General features: G+C 26.5%; 1 protein-coding gene across 1 annotated transcript; it reads left to right on the forward strand.

Moving 5' to 3' along the window:
* Positions 1-1,952: 1,952 nt before the first annotated feature.
* On the forward strand, positions 1,953-17,360 carry LOC135925520 (muscle, skeletal receptor tyrosine-protein kinase-like). Its single transcript, XM_065460893.1, has 8 exons — positions 1,953-2,081; positions 7,258-7,410; positions 9,916-10,053; positions 12,654-12,778; positions 13,366-13,546; positions 14,474-14,519; positions 14,856-14,905; positions 14,997-17,360. Exons 1-8 carry the CDS (start codon positions 2,039-2,041, stop codon positions 16,745-16,747), a joined length of 2,487 nt encoding a protein of 828 aa, XP_065316965.1. The 5' UTR covers positions 1,953-2,038; the 3' UTR covers positions 16,748-17,360.
* Positions 17,361-19,861: the final 2,501 nt, after the last annotated feature.

Raw genomic sequence — 19,861 nt, forward strand, 5'->3', positions numbered from 1 at the left:
GAATGAATGTTAAAATACAAACATTTTTTGGAGACATAAATGCTATTTTGAATTCTTATAATTTAAAAAAAAATTATTTGAAAACAAATTTATACTAATTAATAATATTAAATAAAAATTTTGATTATTGCATTGCAAGTTATATAGATATTTATAGGAAAAATAAATATAGTTTATTTAAGGTAATTTTGCTTTATTTAAGAACTTTTCAAAGATTCTTATTAGTTAATTTAGTATTAGATCTTTAAATTCATAATTAATTTAAGATTAACTTAATATATACGCAAAGTGTAAAAGAAAATGTTGGACAACAAGATTGACATAGACATGGCTCAAACCCTATAGAAAGAAAATAAGATCTCAGAAAGCATTTACGTCCAACTATATATAATAAGCTTGTACTAAATATACGCATAACTGAAAATAAAGATAATATGTAATTAGTAATTTTAAAAAACTATTATAAAAAATAATTTAATAAGCTCAATATTATGTAGTAAAGTGTAACCCAACCAAAGATCGGTAAAAATTTGAAATAAAGTCAGCTGCCACAAACTAGGAAATTCTTGCATTCGCCATTATATATACCAGATCGCATATATTTTCAGACCCCCCCCCCCTCCAGGAAAATGTATCGCGAGAAATTTTGAAAATATCTTAAATATTATGTATAACATAAATGCTACTCAGTAGCAGGGATCCAAACCGAACCTGAACCGAACCATTAAACTGCTAAAAACCGGTATTTTTATTGAACTTAAACCAAACCTAAACCGCTAAAAAAATTCTAGCCGAACCTAAACCGAACCGCTAAAATGGCTCTGAACCGGTTCGAGCCTCATGATGCTATGCCTATAAAATAATGTGTAAGTTATTACTAGTATATTGCAAAAATTTTAATTATATTCGAATTGTTTTAAAGATTATCATCAATCATATTTGATAGAAAAAGTGTTCAAACCGGTTTTTAGAGGTTCGAACCGAACCGATATTTTAATTTTTAACGAACCGAACCTAAACCTTTAACCGTTATTTTTATCCTAACCTGAACCGATATTCGTTTCGGTTTGGATCCCTGCTCAGTAGCCATCATCATGTATCTATGGCTTTTTTGAGGCCTCATTCCTTACACTAAAAAGAGTTCTATAGAGTAGAGAATCGATGAAAGATTGACGTAATCAAAATTTAGTATTAAAGGCATATGGAAAAAATATTATACAGAATCTAGCTTTTAATTCATTTGCTAAAATTTAAAAATTGTCTTTTGCAAACTAATAAAAATAGCAAAAAATGTATATGATTTGTTTTATTTCAAGGAAATATTTCCCCCCTCTTCTAGCTAAAACCTAGCTACGGCCCTGATCCATTAAGAGGATTGAATGAATTTATTGTTAAATTCCATAATATATATTACTAAAATCTTATAAAAAAAATTGTTTTTTCGATTTCCTTTAAAAACAAATGATATATAATTATTAATTAATTATATATTTACATTGCATAAAATTTTATAAAGGATATAATATGAAATGAATGATTGATATAAGAGAAATAAAATGATATTTCAAAAAATAAAATAAGATAAATAGGACAACGTTATAATAATATAACCATTTAACCTCCATTTAATTGTAAAAAAAATATATGATAAAATTATATTTCATTCACTAATTTTTATTTCAAATAGTAATTTATTTTTTTAAAATTTGATGTGATTTTCATTTACAAAAAAATAATATTCCTGCAATGTAAAAATAAAAAAAATTCTTTGTTTTTAAATTTAAAAAAAATGAAAGAAACTTAATATAGATACCTAATTAAAAAGAGTATATAGTTATTTATATATGTATGTTATACCTTTAGTATAATTTTTAAAATATAATGGCGAATGACTATATTAAAAATTTCAGATGAGTCAAAATGGGGATCTTGTGAAATAGATCAAATTTTTTTACCGTTACATCATATCTCCAAATTCAAAGAGATGAATAATCACAAATAATCTTTTTTTCAATAATTAAATAATTTTTTAAATATTATGAACAGTACGGCATTGATTATTATTCTTTGGCTATTTAAAGGTAAAAGAAAAGATAAATTATATAATTCAATTTTTATTGAAGAATAATTGGGTTAGTGTATATTAAATGTAATGTTGTTAAATGTCTATTTTAAAAAACGGCTAGCACAATATTCTAGATAAATATATTATGCTAGCCTCGTTTCATTAATTGATATCTAAACTTTTCTACCTTCTACGAGAAAAATATCCAGGCTCGTGTTATACTTTTAGCCAAAATATTGGGTTAGCCGTTTAACAACACTAATTAGATACCGTGTAGGCTACTTCATGAAATGATGGGTTAATATGCAAATTGGACTCAGGGTTATAAGTGGCATTATAGTGAGGGTTGCCTTTTTTTCAAAGGTTTTACTAAACTCTAATGACTAATTTTTTACCAAAAATATATAGCTAGAGCTACATAATGTCTATGCGACTTAAATGTCTGCAAAAGGAGAGCTCTCTGACAGCTCATTGAAACAATTTAAATGGGGGAAAAGGGGGGGGGGTCGGATTTTTTAAAGAAAAATATGAGCCGTCGAAAGAGTTAAATATTTTAGACCAATGGTTAAGCGGGCCTATGGGTTAAAACCCCGTCCATTGCAGACTTCTAATGCAACTAACTTTTTTTATTTGACAGCATATAGATTCTATAAATACATCGTATAATTTAAATCCAAAAGCATTAAAATTTCCCATTAAAAAGCAATATTTTCTTTATATTATATATAATATAAATAACCCTTTTGCCTTAAAGAATGTAGATATGTTTTGAACAAAAAATAAGTTAAAACTACTTTAAAATAATGTAGTAATAGCAAAATGTTTGGATAGACTACTTTTCTGAGGGGCAAAACAAGATACAACTGTAGCATAATTAGTAAGGAGCGCATATGCTCCCTGAAAACTTTAAAGAGCCCCTTAGTGTTGAGTGAATTTTTTTAGAGTTGGCCTTTTTTTAACAATTTATGGTAGAATTACTTTTTTTGGTGCTAATTGTAGATAAAATTCTTTTATACTCATTTTAAATAGAATTCCCTCCCTTTTTGCCTATGTTAGGAATTTATAAAAGTGTCCCCCTTAAGTTCATACAGGCTAAATCATCCCCATATATGACCAGGGTTGCCATGTCTCCTCCCATCAGCGGGAGACTCCCGCAATTTTTTAGTTTACACGCAGACATCTCTCTCCCGCAAAACTACCGCAATTGGAAATCTCCCGCAAAAATTTACCGCGATTTTTTAATTTCTCCCGCAATTTTTTTAAAAAGTATTTTAACATTTTTATATATAAATAATAATTTTGAGAGACATTAACTGATGATTTCTATATTTTTAAAATAATTTTAAATATTTATTCAAAAAATCCTGTTTTATTTTTATCCAATAAGAAATCGACATCATTTCATTCATATAAGTTAGTACAGGGGAGTATATCAACATCGATTGCAATACAAAAATATTCTCAAATAATAAATAATACAGATGCAACTACATTTGCGGAAATCGTACACATCTATCATGTAGTTCAACATTCACAGAGCTATATCATCACAATGTGGGTCGAATCTTTTTCTCATGATATATAACGACTCCAATATAAGTGCAAACCTTACTTGTGGCAGAACAAAAATGAGCAAGGCTATCACAAGTGTTTTAGTACCTGAATCCTAGAGGTCAATTCTAAACGATTTGAAAGATGGGCATCCATATTCAATTCTAACAGATGCATCTAATAAGGGAAATATTAAAACATTTCCCTTGATCCTTCGCTATTTCAACAAGAATAAGAACATTTCCATAAAGTTAAAATTTTTCCTCGGATAGTGAAAAATCCAACGATGTAGCTAACCACATAATGGTAAATATAGCTGATTCAGGGTTATCAATGATTTGCATGTCAGCTTTCTGCGCTGATAAGGCCTCTGTAAATTTTGGCAAAAACCAAAGTTACCGAATTGAGGCAGCACAATAATGAATTAATACCAATTGGCTGTATATGCTATATACTACATAATTCTTACAAGAAGGCAATAAATGTACTATCTGTGGATGTCGAAATAATTGTGATGAAATGTTTTAACGAATTTAGTCATCAACTAAAAGTGTTAATGAATTAAAAGAGTTGGTAAAGTGGGCTGACTTGGAATGGTGTCAGTTGTTGCGATATATACCTATCAGGTGGTTGTCATTAATACCTGCCATCGATAGAATTTTAAAATTTTATTAAAAAAATACTTTTCTTAAATAAAGATTTTAAAAACTGTCCTAAAATTTTGAAAATTTTTTACGAGTTTGAAATGGCAGAAGCATATTTGGGATTCGTTTCACATGTAGGAAATCTACTTCATGCAGTTAATATTCAGTTGCAATCAGAATATTCTTTATAAAAAAGATTCACAAAATCACGCTACAGTTCTGTTCATCTGTTCAGTGAAAAATTGATAATAAATTTTATGGCGCTATTGCTAAAAATATTATATTAAAATGTTCAAATAATACTCAAATTAATACATTTTTAAATGAAGCAGATATTTTTATTAAGACAATTTTAGAATATTTACAATCAAAATTTGATTTTAATAACTAAATGTATAAATATTATGTATGACCTTGGAACAGAAACCATCAATTGATGGTTTTTATAATTTAATAAATATATTAAAAATACCGAAAGACATTGATGTCTTGTTTGAGGAGATTGTAATTCTCTCTATTTTTTATGATTCGTCAAAATACTTAAAGTTTGATAATCTAAAAGCAGAGGAGAAATGGGTAGAATTTTTTCGTAACAACGATAAATCCCCATGCTTAGAAAAAATATGCGAGTATGTCTTCTCCTTATTTCATTCTAATGCCTCATCCGAGCCCATTTTAGCCTAATGAGGACTGCCTGGGAAAAGGAGAGAAATAGGATTGCTTTAACAACAGTAGAGGCCGAGCTAATGGTTAAACAAATATATAATATGTCATGCCAGGAATTTTATAAATATCTCAATAACGACGGTAAACATTTAGTTCTATTATTTAAATCTCAAATAAAATATAATTAAGTTTTAGCAATGTCGCCATAAAATTTATTGTCAATTTTTAACTGTAAAGATGAACACATCTGCAGCATAATTTTGTGAATCTTTGTTAAGATTCTTCTGATTGCAACTACACATTAACAGCATGTAGTAGATTTCCTACATGTGAAATCATTCCTAAATATACCTCTGCCATTCATTATTGAAAAAAAAATTTCAAAATATTAGGACAGCTTTTATAATCTTTATTTAAGAAATATTTTTTTAAAGGTTTATAAAATTTTAAAATTCCGATGGCGGGTATTAGGAACATATCGTAACCAACATTGTGCTGACTCAATTCTGTAAATACACTCTGTTTTTACCAAATTTACTGAGGCATTATCAGATCAGAAGGCTGACATGCAATTTATTGATAATCTCGAATCTGCTATATTGACCATTATATGGTTAGCTATATCTTTGGATTTTTCACTATTTGAGGGGAAAAAATTTAATAGTTTTATTGAAACGACCTTAATTTTGATGAAATAGCGAAGGATCAAGGGATGCATCTGTTAGAATTGCATATGTATGCCCATTTTTCAAATCGTCAAGAATTGACCTCCTGGATTTTGGTCATAAAACATTGATGATAGCCTTGCTCATTTTTATTCTACAAGTATAGTTTTCATTTATATTAGAGTCGTTAAATATTATGGGAAAAAGATTCTACCAACATTGTGATGATAAGTATCTCTGTGAATGTTGTACTACAAGATAAGTGATTAGAATTGTCGCAACTGTAGTTTTATCTGTATTATTTCTTATTTTTGGAATACCTTATTACGTATTTAAACGTGATAGGTGATAATTAAGTGCCTATCCCTATAATGTTATACACACACATATGGTAGATTTCCAATTGCGGTCGTTTTGCGGGACATTCGCATAAAATATACTTTTAATTGTAAAATTAAAATCGTTTTTTTTATAAAATTTTATCTTGTTTACATTCTTTTAAATTTAAAAAAAATCTTTGGTTTTTTTTTATAAATTTATATATTTTAATAAATCAGACTTTGTATTTATATAAACTAAATAAAAAATAATAGGCGGATAATTAAGTCAATTCAAAATCCCGGCCGAAAATTTTTTAGTAATTTTTATATTTCTACCGCAATTTTCATATTTCTCCCACATAATACCAAATTTCTCCCGCAATTTGAAAATTTTGACCTGGCAACCCTGTATATGACTCATGTTACCCCGGAAATAAAATTCAATAAAATAAAATTATGAAAAACATATTATAATTTTGCTTAAGTATCAGTCACAATATTACCCATCTCACTTTAAAAATAATTAATTTAATTACCGATAATTTTATTAACGTTTGTCTTTGGGGTCAAACCATAACCCCCGTTAATAATTATTTCTACCAATGGCAACTCAACTAATTTTTAACCGAGAGGTGAAATCTTTTCAATAAACAGCTTTATAACTATTTTTAAAAATAATTTAAGTAACATATTTATGAATTTAAAAACTTATAACATACTTGATAATTATAGTTAATTTAAGCTAAAATATATATTCCTTTAACCCTTTAAAAAATTATCTTTGAATGCATACCCTCGATTTAATTACCTATTTTTCATGGTTAGAGATGATTAAATCATAAATCTAGTTAATCTATTATTTTTAATATTTGAGTAGGAAAGAAATGAAGACCATTCAATAAATAGTGAATTATGTAAGTGGATGATTTGTTAACTTATTTTGACATATGTTTCGTTTTAAGTTTTAATTACACCATTATTAGTAATTTTTTTTATTCATATGAAAAAATACAATATGAATTAGAACTTAGAAAACTTTCACAATAACCTTTTTAATATTTTTATCTCAAATCTTTATAATAATTCAAATATTCGTTGTTTGGCTTGTAAAATTCAGTAATATATACCTTAACTTTAACCTTATAAAAAACTACAGTTACTAAAAATATTTATAAAAATTTACCACTCGTCTAATTTATGTTCTTAACTTATTAACTTGATGGTTTAGTTTAATATGAACAACATTTAGGTCTCGAAAAATTGGATAAAATAAAACTTTTTATTAGGATATTTAAATTTTTTTTAGAAAATTTAGTTAATACAAAAATAAAATTTTATTTAAAAAGTTTGTTGCAGCTATTTAGAATGGGAAACCTCGATAAACCCTTTTAAAAATATTACGATAGTTCAAGGAGGATCCGTCTACTTAACTTGCAACAGTTCATTTGACGCCCCATACATTCGTTGGATTCACGATGGAAAATTCTTATTGAAACAGGGTTAGACATGTTTATGAATACAAAAAATGATTTATTTTCTTTTCCCAAATATATTTTATTCTACAGATTTATTTTAGTCTCTAATATACTTATAAAACTACAATAAATCACTTTTTTCCATACCTGAATGCTGTTCAAATATTTTTTTAAGGTATAGTATATTCGCATGATGGGATCATTGGAACAACCTTTATCATCATTTCCAAATTTATTTTGAATATAATTATCAAAAATCGATAGTATATTTTAGACGTTAAAATAAAAAGGAAATAATAAGGTTGTGATTGGAGCTCTATTTATAGCTGAAATGTTGATTACAACCTTTTTTCCTAATTATTAGTTTACAAATATTTTAATTGTAACATTTTGACAAAAAAGAAGAAAATTAAAAAAAAGGAAAGAAAAGAAAAGAAAAGAAAGATTGATAGAAAATTTCTAAACCATTATTTAAAAATATAATTTATAACATTTTCATTATAATTTTCATTATAATTTTTTTAAAAAAAATAAATTTTGTATAAAAACCAGATATTGAATTTACTTTTTCTAACAGATTTTTATAAAACAAACTCATAATCTCTCTAACCTAAATACTAAACATCAAAATTATCAATCCGATTCCTAATATTGATGAATGTAATGGAGCTAATATAGTTGTTAAAAGAGGGTTATCAATTTAAATTTCTTATTTGTAATCCTAAAATTTATTAATAAAAATGATAAAACCTATGCTTAAAACATTATTATTAACAATAAACACACTGTTCTTGAGATTAAAAATTGTAAAATATTTCTATATTTTTTTTAAAAAATAACTCAAAGCGTTCTACATTTAAGTTAATATAAAAAAAAACAAGCAAGCTTAAATTATTTAAGCCTACCTGATTTCTTAATATTCACTTCTTTAGAATCGTTTAAATTTCTATGTCCAAATTTTTTTTTTTACAATTTCGAAAAATTTAATGAAACAATAATAAATAAGTTTTTCCCATTAAAAAAAATCGTTCACAACATTTTTCAAAGATTTTCAGAAAGCTTGAACAATTTAACATACGATTTCAATTTATAGATTTTTAAAAATTTGAGATATCCAGGTTGTTAACTTTTGTTGGTTAAACTAGATTTTTGAGAACATAGATGTTGAGTGCTAATTGTATTATTTTACAGATTATCAACTGATACCTATTTGTTTTTAATTTTATTTTTATTATTCTAATAAGACAAGCACACTAACCTTTTATAGTGTTGTGCTTGTGCAGTTTTAATGAAAAACATTTCCATTTTTTAATTAGTTTAAATAAAATGATTAAACTTGCAAAAATTGATAAGAATATATAAATATGTTATTGTAAGAATTCTTAACTCAATTTTATTTGCAAATTAATTAAAAATATGAAAATGTTTTGCATCAAATCTGCACAACACTATATATTAAAATAAAAAAATTGATTAATTTCTAAACATCCAAAATTATAATCCAATCTCGAAAGATCTATCTGACATTATACTCTAATGGAAATATTTTGGTGTCATTACGTCATATTATAAATATTTTGTAAAATTTATTTGCCACGATTAGATAGCTAACGGTAAATATTCACAGATTAGATCATGATATTTTACAATTTAAAATGACATATATAACTCATATAAAAAATTGTTTATTTACAATTAGATTTTGTTAAAAAAAATATTTTAAGAAACTATCGTCTATTTCCCATTCATTATTCGTCGAGTTGTTTTTAAAAAAAGAGTGAAATGAAAGGTAATCAAATGTCAATTTTCAAAATTTTTATATATAAAATAGAAGCAAATATACTAACAGTGAAATTCAAGAAAGAAATAAAATAATTAATAATATTCCTGATATAATCCTATGTAACAATTTTGAAATATTTGTGACAATTCTGACTGACCACAAAAAAACATAAATTTTTTTTTAAAGCGATCCAATTTTTTAATAATTGAAATACAGAATGCTGCTATACCAGTTTAAGTTAAATTTAAAGAAAATTCTTATAAAATGAAATTCAATTAAGTTAAAAAAAAAATTTGGAATTTATCTTTCATATTATATAAAAACAAAAGAATAAAATAATATACTCATTTCTCAAAAATGAACACACAAAAAATTATCATATAAATTAAATTTTTTTTATTTCGGATTTAAAAAAAATTGATATTATCTTCAAGATTATATAACAACATTTAGTTTAATTTTTACTCGATATATTAAATATTTGAGATTATGATTTAGTTTAAAGATATAGTATAATGGGTATAAATCTTGTAGGACTTAAATTCTGACATTAAAAATTTTAAAATTCATTAAGAGGTCTAAATTAACCTTTTTAACATTATAAGACAGCAATAATGTAAAATATAACGTGACTAAGTCAGATATCAAGTAAATTAAAGCTATGAACCGTTTAAAGCTTTGAGATAAAAGAGAAATAAAGATAATGTTATTTTAAAGGCCTTATAAAGAATATTTTTATAAAATAGGTATGAACCATATTGTAACGTCTACGGGCCACTTGTTTATTCGCGATATTAAACAAGGACACTCTGGTGAGTACAATTGCGTAGCGGTCGACGCAAGCCACGAAGACATCTCTAAACCAATAACTATCAACGTCCAGAGTATGTATAATGTATTTTAAATAAAAAATTTGGCGCCATTAAATTAATATTCTCTGTTCTCCTAAGATATAAATCCTTTTTCTCAAGCATCCTCAAGATCGATCTTCTTCATCCCCTGAGGCCACATTATCGCAAAAATGGAAAAAATCCTAAATCTCCATATGATTGCTTCTTATTACATTTTTCAATTCCTTTTTTCATCTGCTTATCGCCCTTCCTTCTCAACTCACATGTTGCAGAACCATCTTAACTCTAACTCCCCTCTTTAACTTGTTATAAGATGAGTAGTGATATTAAATGGCTTATTTTGAGCCAATTTTTAAAATCGGCTCACTTAATATTTTATAAGGAAAACTATTAAGCAAGCCTTAAGATTTTGCTCATCTCTAGTAAACTTGATACATTTAGCAATCTAAAAATCATATCAGCGGTCTGATCATAAATTACTAGCTACTCCATCCCAAGAACCTTGAGCTAAAGAACAACTCTGCAGTCCAAATATAGTAGTGGTGGCTCTCCCCGTTACTTCTTATGAAATTCCATATTCGCAAGAGTCAATTGACCCCTTAGCATATCTAATCCTTGGAATTTTTTAACGATAAACGCTGTTCCTTTTTTTAGGATTTCCTCTATGTAAATCCTATTATGTTGAAAACATAAATAGGAAAGTTCTATCAGCATTTAAGTCTATTAAATTAGTGTAATACTCATATTCCCCGTGACCTCATTTTTACATCGTTGGCAAAGATTTGGGAAAACTCTTCTTAGTATAAACTGACGTTACTAAGGCAAGTTTTACCTAACAAGACAATAGGTATTTATACAAATTCATGTATTTCTCTGTTTAGCACCCCATAGTTTATATTGTATATAATGACAATATTTATTATTATAGTATACTTTTTTTTATATAAACAGATTTTTAAATCTAAAAATATTCATTGTATTTTTTTTATCTATATTGAAGTTATTTTGATGTGACTCAGGAACTCGGATCAAGGGCATTGCGCCCTGTACCGTTTCCATCCAAATGTCTTCGTGGGAAAAATATCTATTTTATTATTTCATTTCTATTTTACTAAAATATATAGAATATTTATTAATTAATCTTTATAATATAAATCAATTCAATTATTACATCTAAACATTAATATAAAGATATAATTTAAATTAGTGTGGTGGTGTTATTAGTCTTTATGTCAAGCATCTTTTATCACTAACTTGGTAACAGAATAGTAAGTGATATGACCAAAATTTATCCGTGGGGGGGGGATGGTAAATTGGCTGAACAATTAGAAGTACTAATTCTATAAATAATGCTAATATTTTGTGCGTTATTCTTGCCTATGAGTGTTCTAAGCAGTATAGTAGCCAGTATAAAGGGGGAAAAAATACTACTAGCAAAACTTTGGCCATTACGATTATAAGGCAACTGAAACCATTTATTCTGATAATTTTATAAATGTTTAGTACTTAATTATATATTATTTTAATCAATTTGGTAGACAGTTTTGAGAAAAAAGTTATTGCAAAATAAGAAAAAATTGGCATCATGCAAGATTAGAAAATATAGAAGAACTATATAACTGATTTACGTTAATATTTAGTGCCTAACAAGAAATTGATATTTATATTTATAGGGGCCTCTTGTGCCCTCTCAGAGGCTCTTTGATTTTTGAAAAATTGCTTGGTTCACTCGCGCTGTGGATATAGCGGGAGTTTATGTTATGCATCTGGTATAGGAACCTTCTGCATTTCCGGTTCCTGGATTTATGGAGCTTATACAATATACATTTTTTGATATTAGCATAAATTCTTTATTACATATGCGGCAATTAAAAAAGGAATATCTAAAATTTATTTTATATTTTAAACATAATTTATATTAAATTCCTTGTTTTTGAAATAAAAAATAATCTATGAAAGGAATAAGTCATTGAAGTAGGAAGGAAAGATAAGCGAAAAAAATAGAGATCTTAAGTTATTAATTTGACTAAGACACTAGAAATTGGTAATAAAATACCTTATCTGCCAAAATAAATAATAAATTTGCTTATCATTTAAGTAAAACCCAATCTTATTTAGACAGACAAAATATATTGCAAACAAATATTTTATTAAATTATTTATAAACAAATATTGATATTTACTATAAGATCAAGATGGTAAATGTAAGGGCTAAAGCTAATTAGCCATGACCATAAAATCGGCCAGAACGTTTTGTCAAAGTGATTTTTGGTTGTTACCAGCTTTCCAAAAAAAAAAACTAATGAATTAATATTTTTATATAATATAATATTTTAAAAAAAACTATTCGGATCCCTATTTTATTAATCGTAAATAGAAAACAAACTGGTTTAATTTTAATAACGATTAAATTCTTGATATGTGATTCCGGATTGTTATTTTTAAAATATTATATTATATAAAAAAAATGAATTCGTTAGTATTTTTTTTAGAAAGCTGGTGATATCCAAAAACCGGTTGGAAAAAACTTTCTGTCTGGAAATGGACAAAGTCTGGTCAACTCTAAACAAATTTAATTTGCTAATAAATTTACTAATATATCCCCTCCCCCCTCCCCAATATATAAATGATAGATGAGGTTGAAATAATCGAAGGTCCAGAAGATAGAAATGTATCGTATGGTCACATTGTAACTGCTTATTGTGTTGCAACCGGTGAGCCCCCACCCATCATTTATTGGGTCAAAAATGGAAATCAAGTAAAATGATCAATTTCAATTAATATTTGCTACATTATATTAGAAATTTCAAAGGTTTGAATTATTTTTAATTTTCTAAAACAAATTATTGCATTGTTGTTAGATAAATTGCCGGATATGTCTTTGAACTTAACTGACTTATTCATTATTATTTTTGATATCATTTACTAATTTTGAGGAAAAGAGTATGTTAATTTTTATTTATTAAAAAAATATCTGTAAAATAATAGTCAGAGACTCACAGAGATCGAATTTTTAGGTCCGGATTAAATTAATGAATTTATTTCCAAGCCGGGTCGGACCGGATTAAATTTTTCGCCCGGCCCATATTTTTACAATTTTGCCTAATTTTTAGGGCTAATCAAAATTTTCTCGAAAATAATTAATACTGGTCTCAAGCCCTACTAATTGTGGCTGTATTTTGAATAATATTAAATTTATGCCAAACCGATAATATAAAAATTTGAAAATTTCATTTTATGAAAAAGTTATTAATAAACTTAACGAATCTTGAAAATCAACTTAAACCCTTTTTTCTAACTTTTATACGTTTAAATTTAAAACAACATTTGCTTATATTCTAAAAGGTAAATGACAAATCGGGAAAAAGGTATTCAGAGCCCAAACTTTTAGTGAATGTAACTAAGATGCTGCGAATAGTGTGCCATGCTTATAACGAATTGATTGACGGTGCTCACAAGGCTTTTAAAAGTGCCGTTTTATTCCCCATTTATTTTAATAAAGATCAGAGGCTTAAACCGACTTCAAGTTTTTAAATAATTGTTTTTTAGTATTTTTTTAAAGGAAGTTTTTATATTTATAGCTTTTCTTCTATTTAAAACATAAAATAGTTAAGTAACAAATTCTAACATGTTGATAAAAGTTATTTAGCTTAATTCAATTACAAGTATTGTGGCTGCTTAAAGTTTCTTAATTTTTATTTATTCTTCTAAAATTTGGCAAAAAAAAATCAGTTCCAATTTATTTTAAAATATCAAACATTCGAAGTTACTCACTTTTTTAAAGAAATTACTATTCACAGTAAACATATTTTGTGTAAAGCTTTCAAAAATATTCTTTATCAAATAATTATTTTGTCACGGATAATTATATTTTTATAACTGAGCAGGAGAAGAAATACATTTAACCAAAATAATATCTTTAAAATATAAAATTTAATAACTATAAAAACATTAAAAATATTATATAGTTAAAATAGAATGAAAATATATTAAAATTATGTTTAAAACATTAAGAGATATATAAAAGGAAAATTAAAGAGAAAGGTGTGGGCCCAACACCTTGAGCATTGCAATTTAAATCATCCCAATTATAATCCCTTGATAATTTTGATTTGAATCATTTGCCTCAACTTCAAATGAACGATTCGAGAGGAATGTGTGATAAACTTTCGATTGTTTTCCCTGTGAAATGAAAGATTGGTCCCTTAGGGTCATATGGCCAACGATGCTTGCATTTTAGTGCATTATGATAACGACTCAATAAAGTTAATATAAAACATTTTAATTATTTAATAATATTTACAAGTCATAAAACGGTCATTCACAGTGTAAATCAAAATAGGTGATTAGTTATGTTAATTTTTGTTTAAACAGATAAAATTATACAATCTTATTATTATTTTATTTTCAAATTTTTTTAAATTCAAATACTAAAATACTTCTTTTTTTTTAGCAAAATATAATAATTGGACGAGCCTGGTAACGAATCTGACAGAAAGGTTTATTTTATTTACTATGTTATTTCGAGTCTTATTATATGATTTATATAACACTATGTGAAACTTAGAAATATAGACTTAATAATTAAACTTCTAAAAAAATAATTAGTTATAACTGTATTACTGCCAGATAAACTAATATAAAAATATTTATTAGAAAGAAGAATATGCAATAATCATAGGTGGGTTTATAAGAGAAGTAAAGATATTCCATTTATGCTTTAAATCTAAAAAAATGAATTCCAATTTTTTTAAATCTATAATATAATCTTTATACTTATTTTGTTTTACAAATTGATAAATAAATAAATAAAAATCCAAAATATTTTCTTAAAGATTTCTAGAGACGAATTTCTCCAAGAATCATTCGAAATGGATGAATAAAAGTATTTTAATTATTTTATAAATATTTTTAAGCATATGTCTTATAAATTTTTTAAACTTGTATATGATTTATTTTAAATAAATTAATAAAAGATCGCTTTCAGCCCTTCTCAATACCGTCTATAAATACCAGCTCGAACGAATATCTCCCTCCCCTCAGTTTCATACTCGTATGGGCTGGTTTGCCCTTTTTTATAATATTCACATTTTTATTGTTGGGATTTGTGTGTAAAAAGTGTGTGATAGACAGGATTAATCCTTTCAGATGCTATGATAAAACATTTTTAGAATGCCCCAAGGATGGGAAACTTATGGGGAGCAGAGACTTTAATCAAGACTCGCTCAGGATATTTATATCCGATCTTCCAATCAACGAAACTTATTACAATAAGATATCTCCAGACAGCTTTCGGAATTACAACCAAGAGTTGCATAATTGTGCCATTAATTCTCTCAAGTCCAAATTGGCAAAGCTCTCATTACCCCACCTAAGGAGAAGTTATAATAAAAATGATATTAGTAACAAAATAAAAAATATGACCTTTTTGAGTTCTCACAATACTGTAGACCTGAGCGATCACCAAGCTAAATTCGTACCCAGTGAAGGTTTACTTAATGAATACCCAAGGAACAATATCATATATGTGAAGAATTTAGGCCAGGGGGCATTTGGTCACGTTTTTCAGGCCAGAGCTCCTAATTTGGTTAAAACCGAGCCATGGACTATGGTGGCGGTCAAAATGATCAAAGAAGGAGTCGAGATAAACTGTGATTTGGAAGAAGATTTTGCAAGAGAGGCCAGATTAATGGCTCAATTTAATCATCCCAACGTTATAAAGCTCCTGGGAATATGTTCCGTTGGTAAACCGCTATGCTTGTTATTAGAATACATGAGTTATGGAGACTTGAATCACTTACTACAACGCTATAACCCATACAAAATGCATTTTCATCAGCTTAAAGCCAACAAAAACTGTTTTGAAGGACTGTCCAATTTAATGTATTTCGATCAAAAGTCAGCGAGGAGGATCTTAAGGCAGTCCAAAGCTACATTTCTACCTGAAATACACGATTTCTTCTGTAACAAGGCAAATCAAAAGCGTTTCGGAAATTTTCAAACCCTCACCAATAATGAATTTTACAAACCCAGTGGCCTAGATTACAATAGTTTCAATCCTGGTATAGTTAAATCAAGTAATTCGGATATTTGTAAATTAGCGCAATCTCTGACCTTAAACGATCTCATACACATCGCCAAGCAGATTACTACAGGCATGCTTTATCTGTCGTCTAAACAATTCATACATCGAGACCTGGCAACTCGGAATTGTTTGGTGGGTCATAAATTTATAGTAAAAATATCGGATTTCGGATTATGTCGTAAAATAGAAACTTACGCCTCGTCTCAATTTACTGCATCACGAGATAGGGCGCTTAGTTATAGTAAATTTGTTAGTAATTACCAATCTAGCGAAGAAGGGATTGACTATTACAGAACTACCAGGTTGAGAGCAATAGCCATTCCAGTTAGGTGGATGCCTCCGGAGGCTATATTATTTAACAAATTTAGCATAGCCTCTGATGTTTGGTCCATGGGTATTGTGCTATGGGAAATTTTTGCATTTTCCATTCAACCTTACGCCTGGTTGAAAAATAAGACAGAAATTGTGACTTATCTCAAGAGAGGGGAGCGACTACCTAAACCTACTTTAATGCCAGATTCCATATACAAATGTATATTGACCGAGTGTTGGAGAGTTAAACCTTGCCAAAGACCAAATTTCAAACGCATCTACGATCTGCTGTCGCGAATAGATATAGAAATCAGAATTAATGGGCATTAAATGTATGAATATATTCTATAAACGAAAGAAAGAATGCTAACACTTTTTCATAGATATACAGGGTTTCCCATTCTAAAAAGGAAAAGTCATCAAAAAAAGAAAAAGGTCCGATCAAAAAAGGAAAAAGTCCTACCAAGACAGAAAAGGTTCAATCAAAAAGAATAAGTCACACAAGAACGAGGAAAGAAGGAAATTAGTTATTTATTGTTTTTTAAAAAAAATTTGCTATTTTAATAATCTTGAAATGCCATTTTATGTTATTGGTTATTTTAAATTATCTTCCTTAATTTTTCTAACTTTTTCTATTCACTCTTTAATTTTATGACATTTTTAATCTATTTTTATCATCTTTTCTCAAATTTCTTTATTTATTTTTTGTTTTTGAATTTTTTAAAATAATTTCTTTATTTTCCCTGTCATCTTTCTATAATTCCCTATTTATTTTGTCATTCCTAACTATCTTTCCCCCTTTTTAAGATTAATTATAAATAAAATTAAGAGAATTGAGAAAAGGTAACAAAAATATAATGATCTCATAAAAATTAATGAGGGATCACTAAGTTAGAAAAAATATAAGAAAAAACTTAGAAATAATCAAAAATTAAAGAAAAATGACTTATCAGGATTATTAAATCGACAACAGGAAAAATTTAATTTTTTTAATATAAACTCTAATAATTAACGATTTTCCTTCTTTGGATGAGAATTTTTCATTTTTGATTGAACATTTTTCTTTTACTTAAGAAACTTTTATTTTTTTTGATTGACATTTTTTCTCTTTTGATCAGACCTCTTCCTTTTTTGATAGGACGCTAACTCTTTAGCATTTTTCCATTTTTGATCGAGACTTTTCCTTTTTTGAATAGGAAACCCTATAATATCGATATTTTATATTGAAAGCAAAAAATAGAAATATTGTGTTTTTTCAATAATTTGTTTCTGTGCAATAAATAAATAATATAATCTTATATAAAATTATCTATCGTTTAATATATTAAGAAATCTATAATAAAAAATAATGCATAATATACATTTGAATATGTATTTTTTAGGCATCACTATTATTTTTTATAACCTTAAAATTATTTTATAATAATATTTATTTATGACAATCATAAAATAAATTGAATAAAGCTATCGACTTTTAGATAAATAAAAAATCAGGACAAAATTTTAAAACAGGAATAAAATTTTAAGCTAAAAAGTTGATAAATTAATTTTAAAAATAAATATTATCGTTTGCCATAGAGAACCAGTCTAGGCATCTGGAGCCAAATAAGTCTTGTTATTTAGAGCTAATAGTACGCTCTTGCCAGAGTTCCAATTTAGAGTCTTTATTCAAAGCTGTTATAAATTTCATCATGGATCTGCAGTCTGGTACTTTAGATAGATATATGCTAAATATAAATATTATGATTTTAAATGTTAATTATTCTATTCGAAAAGGGCTGTTGAGAGTGCCAAAGCCTGCCTGGTATGCCTAAATATATTTAGCAGAAGATATTTCGATATTACATTCATAATAAAAACATTTATACATATAGTAATTTACAAGCATGTTAAATAGTTTTTAGACTAATTTCGACAAGTTTTTTCCATATTATATATTATGCAGGTTTGCCAGTTTTGAATGACCAAATTTGCACTTGGTAAACTAATTTAGGACAAATGTCTTAATTTTTTAAACTAATATTAGAGCAAAATTATCTTAGAATTTTTTTCAAAATGAAAACCTACTTGATCTCCTCTTCTAATTGATTCTTAATTTGTATTTATTATATATAGCGAGTAGTCTAGATTCCCCTTGGCAAATGAATATGAGATAACATATATAACCATAAATTAAGATATTTTTTTTATTAATGTCAGGTGCAAATTCAGCATGAACGGTTTCTAACAATATATCTTATATTTAGTTTGAATTGAATAAAACTTCATTATTAAAATTTTACACAAACCACTTTCATTGATTATAAAATTTCTTGCTTTTTATTCTTAATTCTTCACACTATTGACTGTACTGAAGAAGACTAATTTCTATAAAGAAAAATTTGAGTGTCTGGGTAAAATATATACTCGCAAAATTATCCAAAAATTAAGGCGACATTTCCATCATTGGGGTCAAAAATATTGTTACTTTGCACATATCAACACAAATATTTACCCATCCATTAAAAAAACCCTTGAATGTCAGATAAATTATATGTTTATTTTATTTAGTATTACAAATTCATTTACCTTCTCTCTTCATATTTATTAACTCTATTTTTTCATCTTTCTTTACGTATTTCTTTTTAAAGAAGTTAATGTTTTTCAAAAGAAAAATGATAATCAACCTGAAATATAATGTATATAATCTGATTATAATATTTCACATCAAATTATTGTTTTAAACCAATTATAGATGTTCAATTAATGTTAATGGTTATGTTGACTTACAAAATAGCATCTAGATCTGTACCTAGATATAAAAATGTGGTATTTGTACGTATCTAGATAAATTTTTGATTAAAGTATCTGTATCTTGATATTATTTTAGAGGTATCTGTATCTGTTTTTAGATACTTTTTAAGATACATTTTGATATACTTTTATTTAACGCTTATATTATAAATAAAAATACTTGAGTGTAAAATTTATTTTATTTCATATGAGCATATAAATTAATATTAATAAATATATTAAAAAATTATATATATATGTAAAATATTAAAACTTATTAATAAAAAAGAATATATAAATATTAATTAAATAGCAATTAAATATTATGTCCGAGTTATCAATAACAAGCAAATTCTGATATTACAATCCATCTCAAGGAATTTGCCATTTTTAATTGTAATGGAATCGGTATTTTATTTTATTCTATTGTATTTATTTTTAAGATTAAAATTGATGACAAAAATGATGACATTACATGGCCAATTTATAGACCATATTTTAAAATAATATCTCAAAATAAAGAAAACAAATCTCTGTTAGTAAAATGTTTGCAGTGTCCAAAAAATATGAAAATTTCAGATAGCAATTACCTCAACTTGCAACATTGTAAAACATTTAAGGGTATAGATACTAAAAAAATGTTTACAATTTTAATTTTAAATTTTAAGAGAA

Source organism: Gordionus sp. m RMFG-2023, chromosome 2, assembly GCF_954871325.1.
Source record: "Gordionus sp. m RMFG-2023 chromosome 2, tfGorSpeb1-WG-v2, whole genome shotgun sequence".
Taxonomy (NCBI): domain Eukaryota; kingdom Metazoa; phylum Nematomorpha; class Gordioida; order Chordodea; family Parachordodidae; genus Gordionus; species Gordionus sp. m RMFG-2023.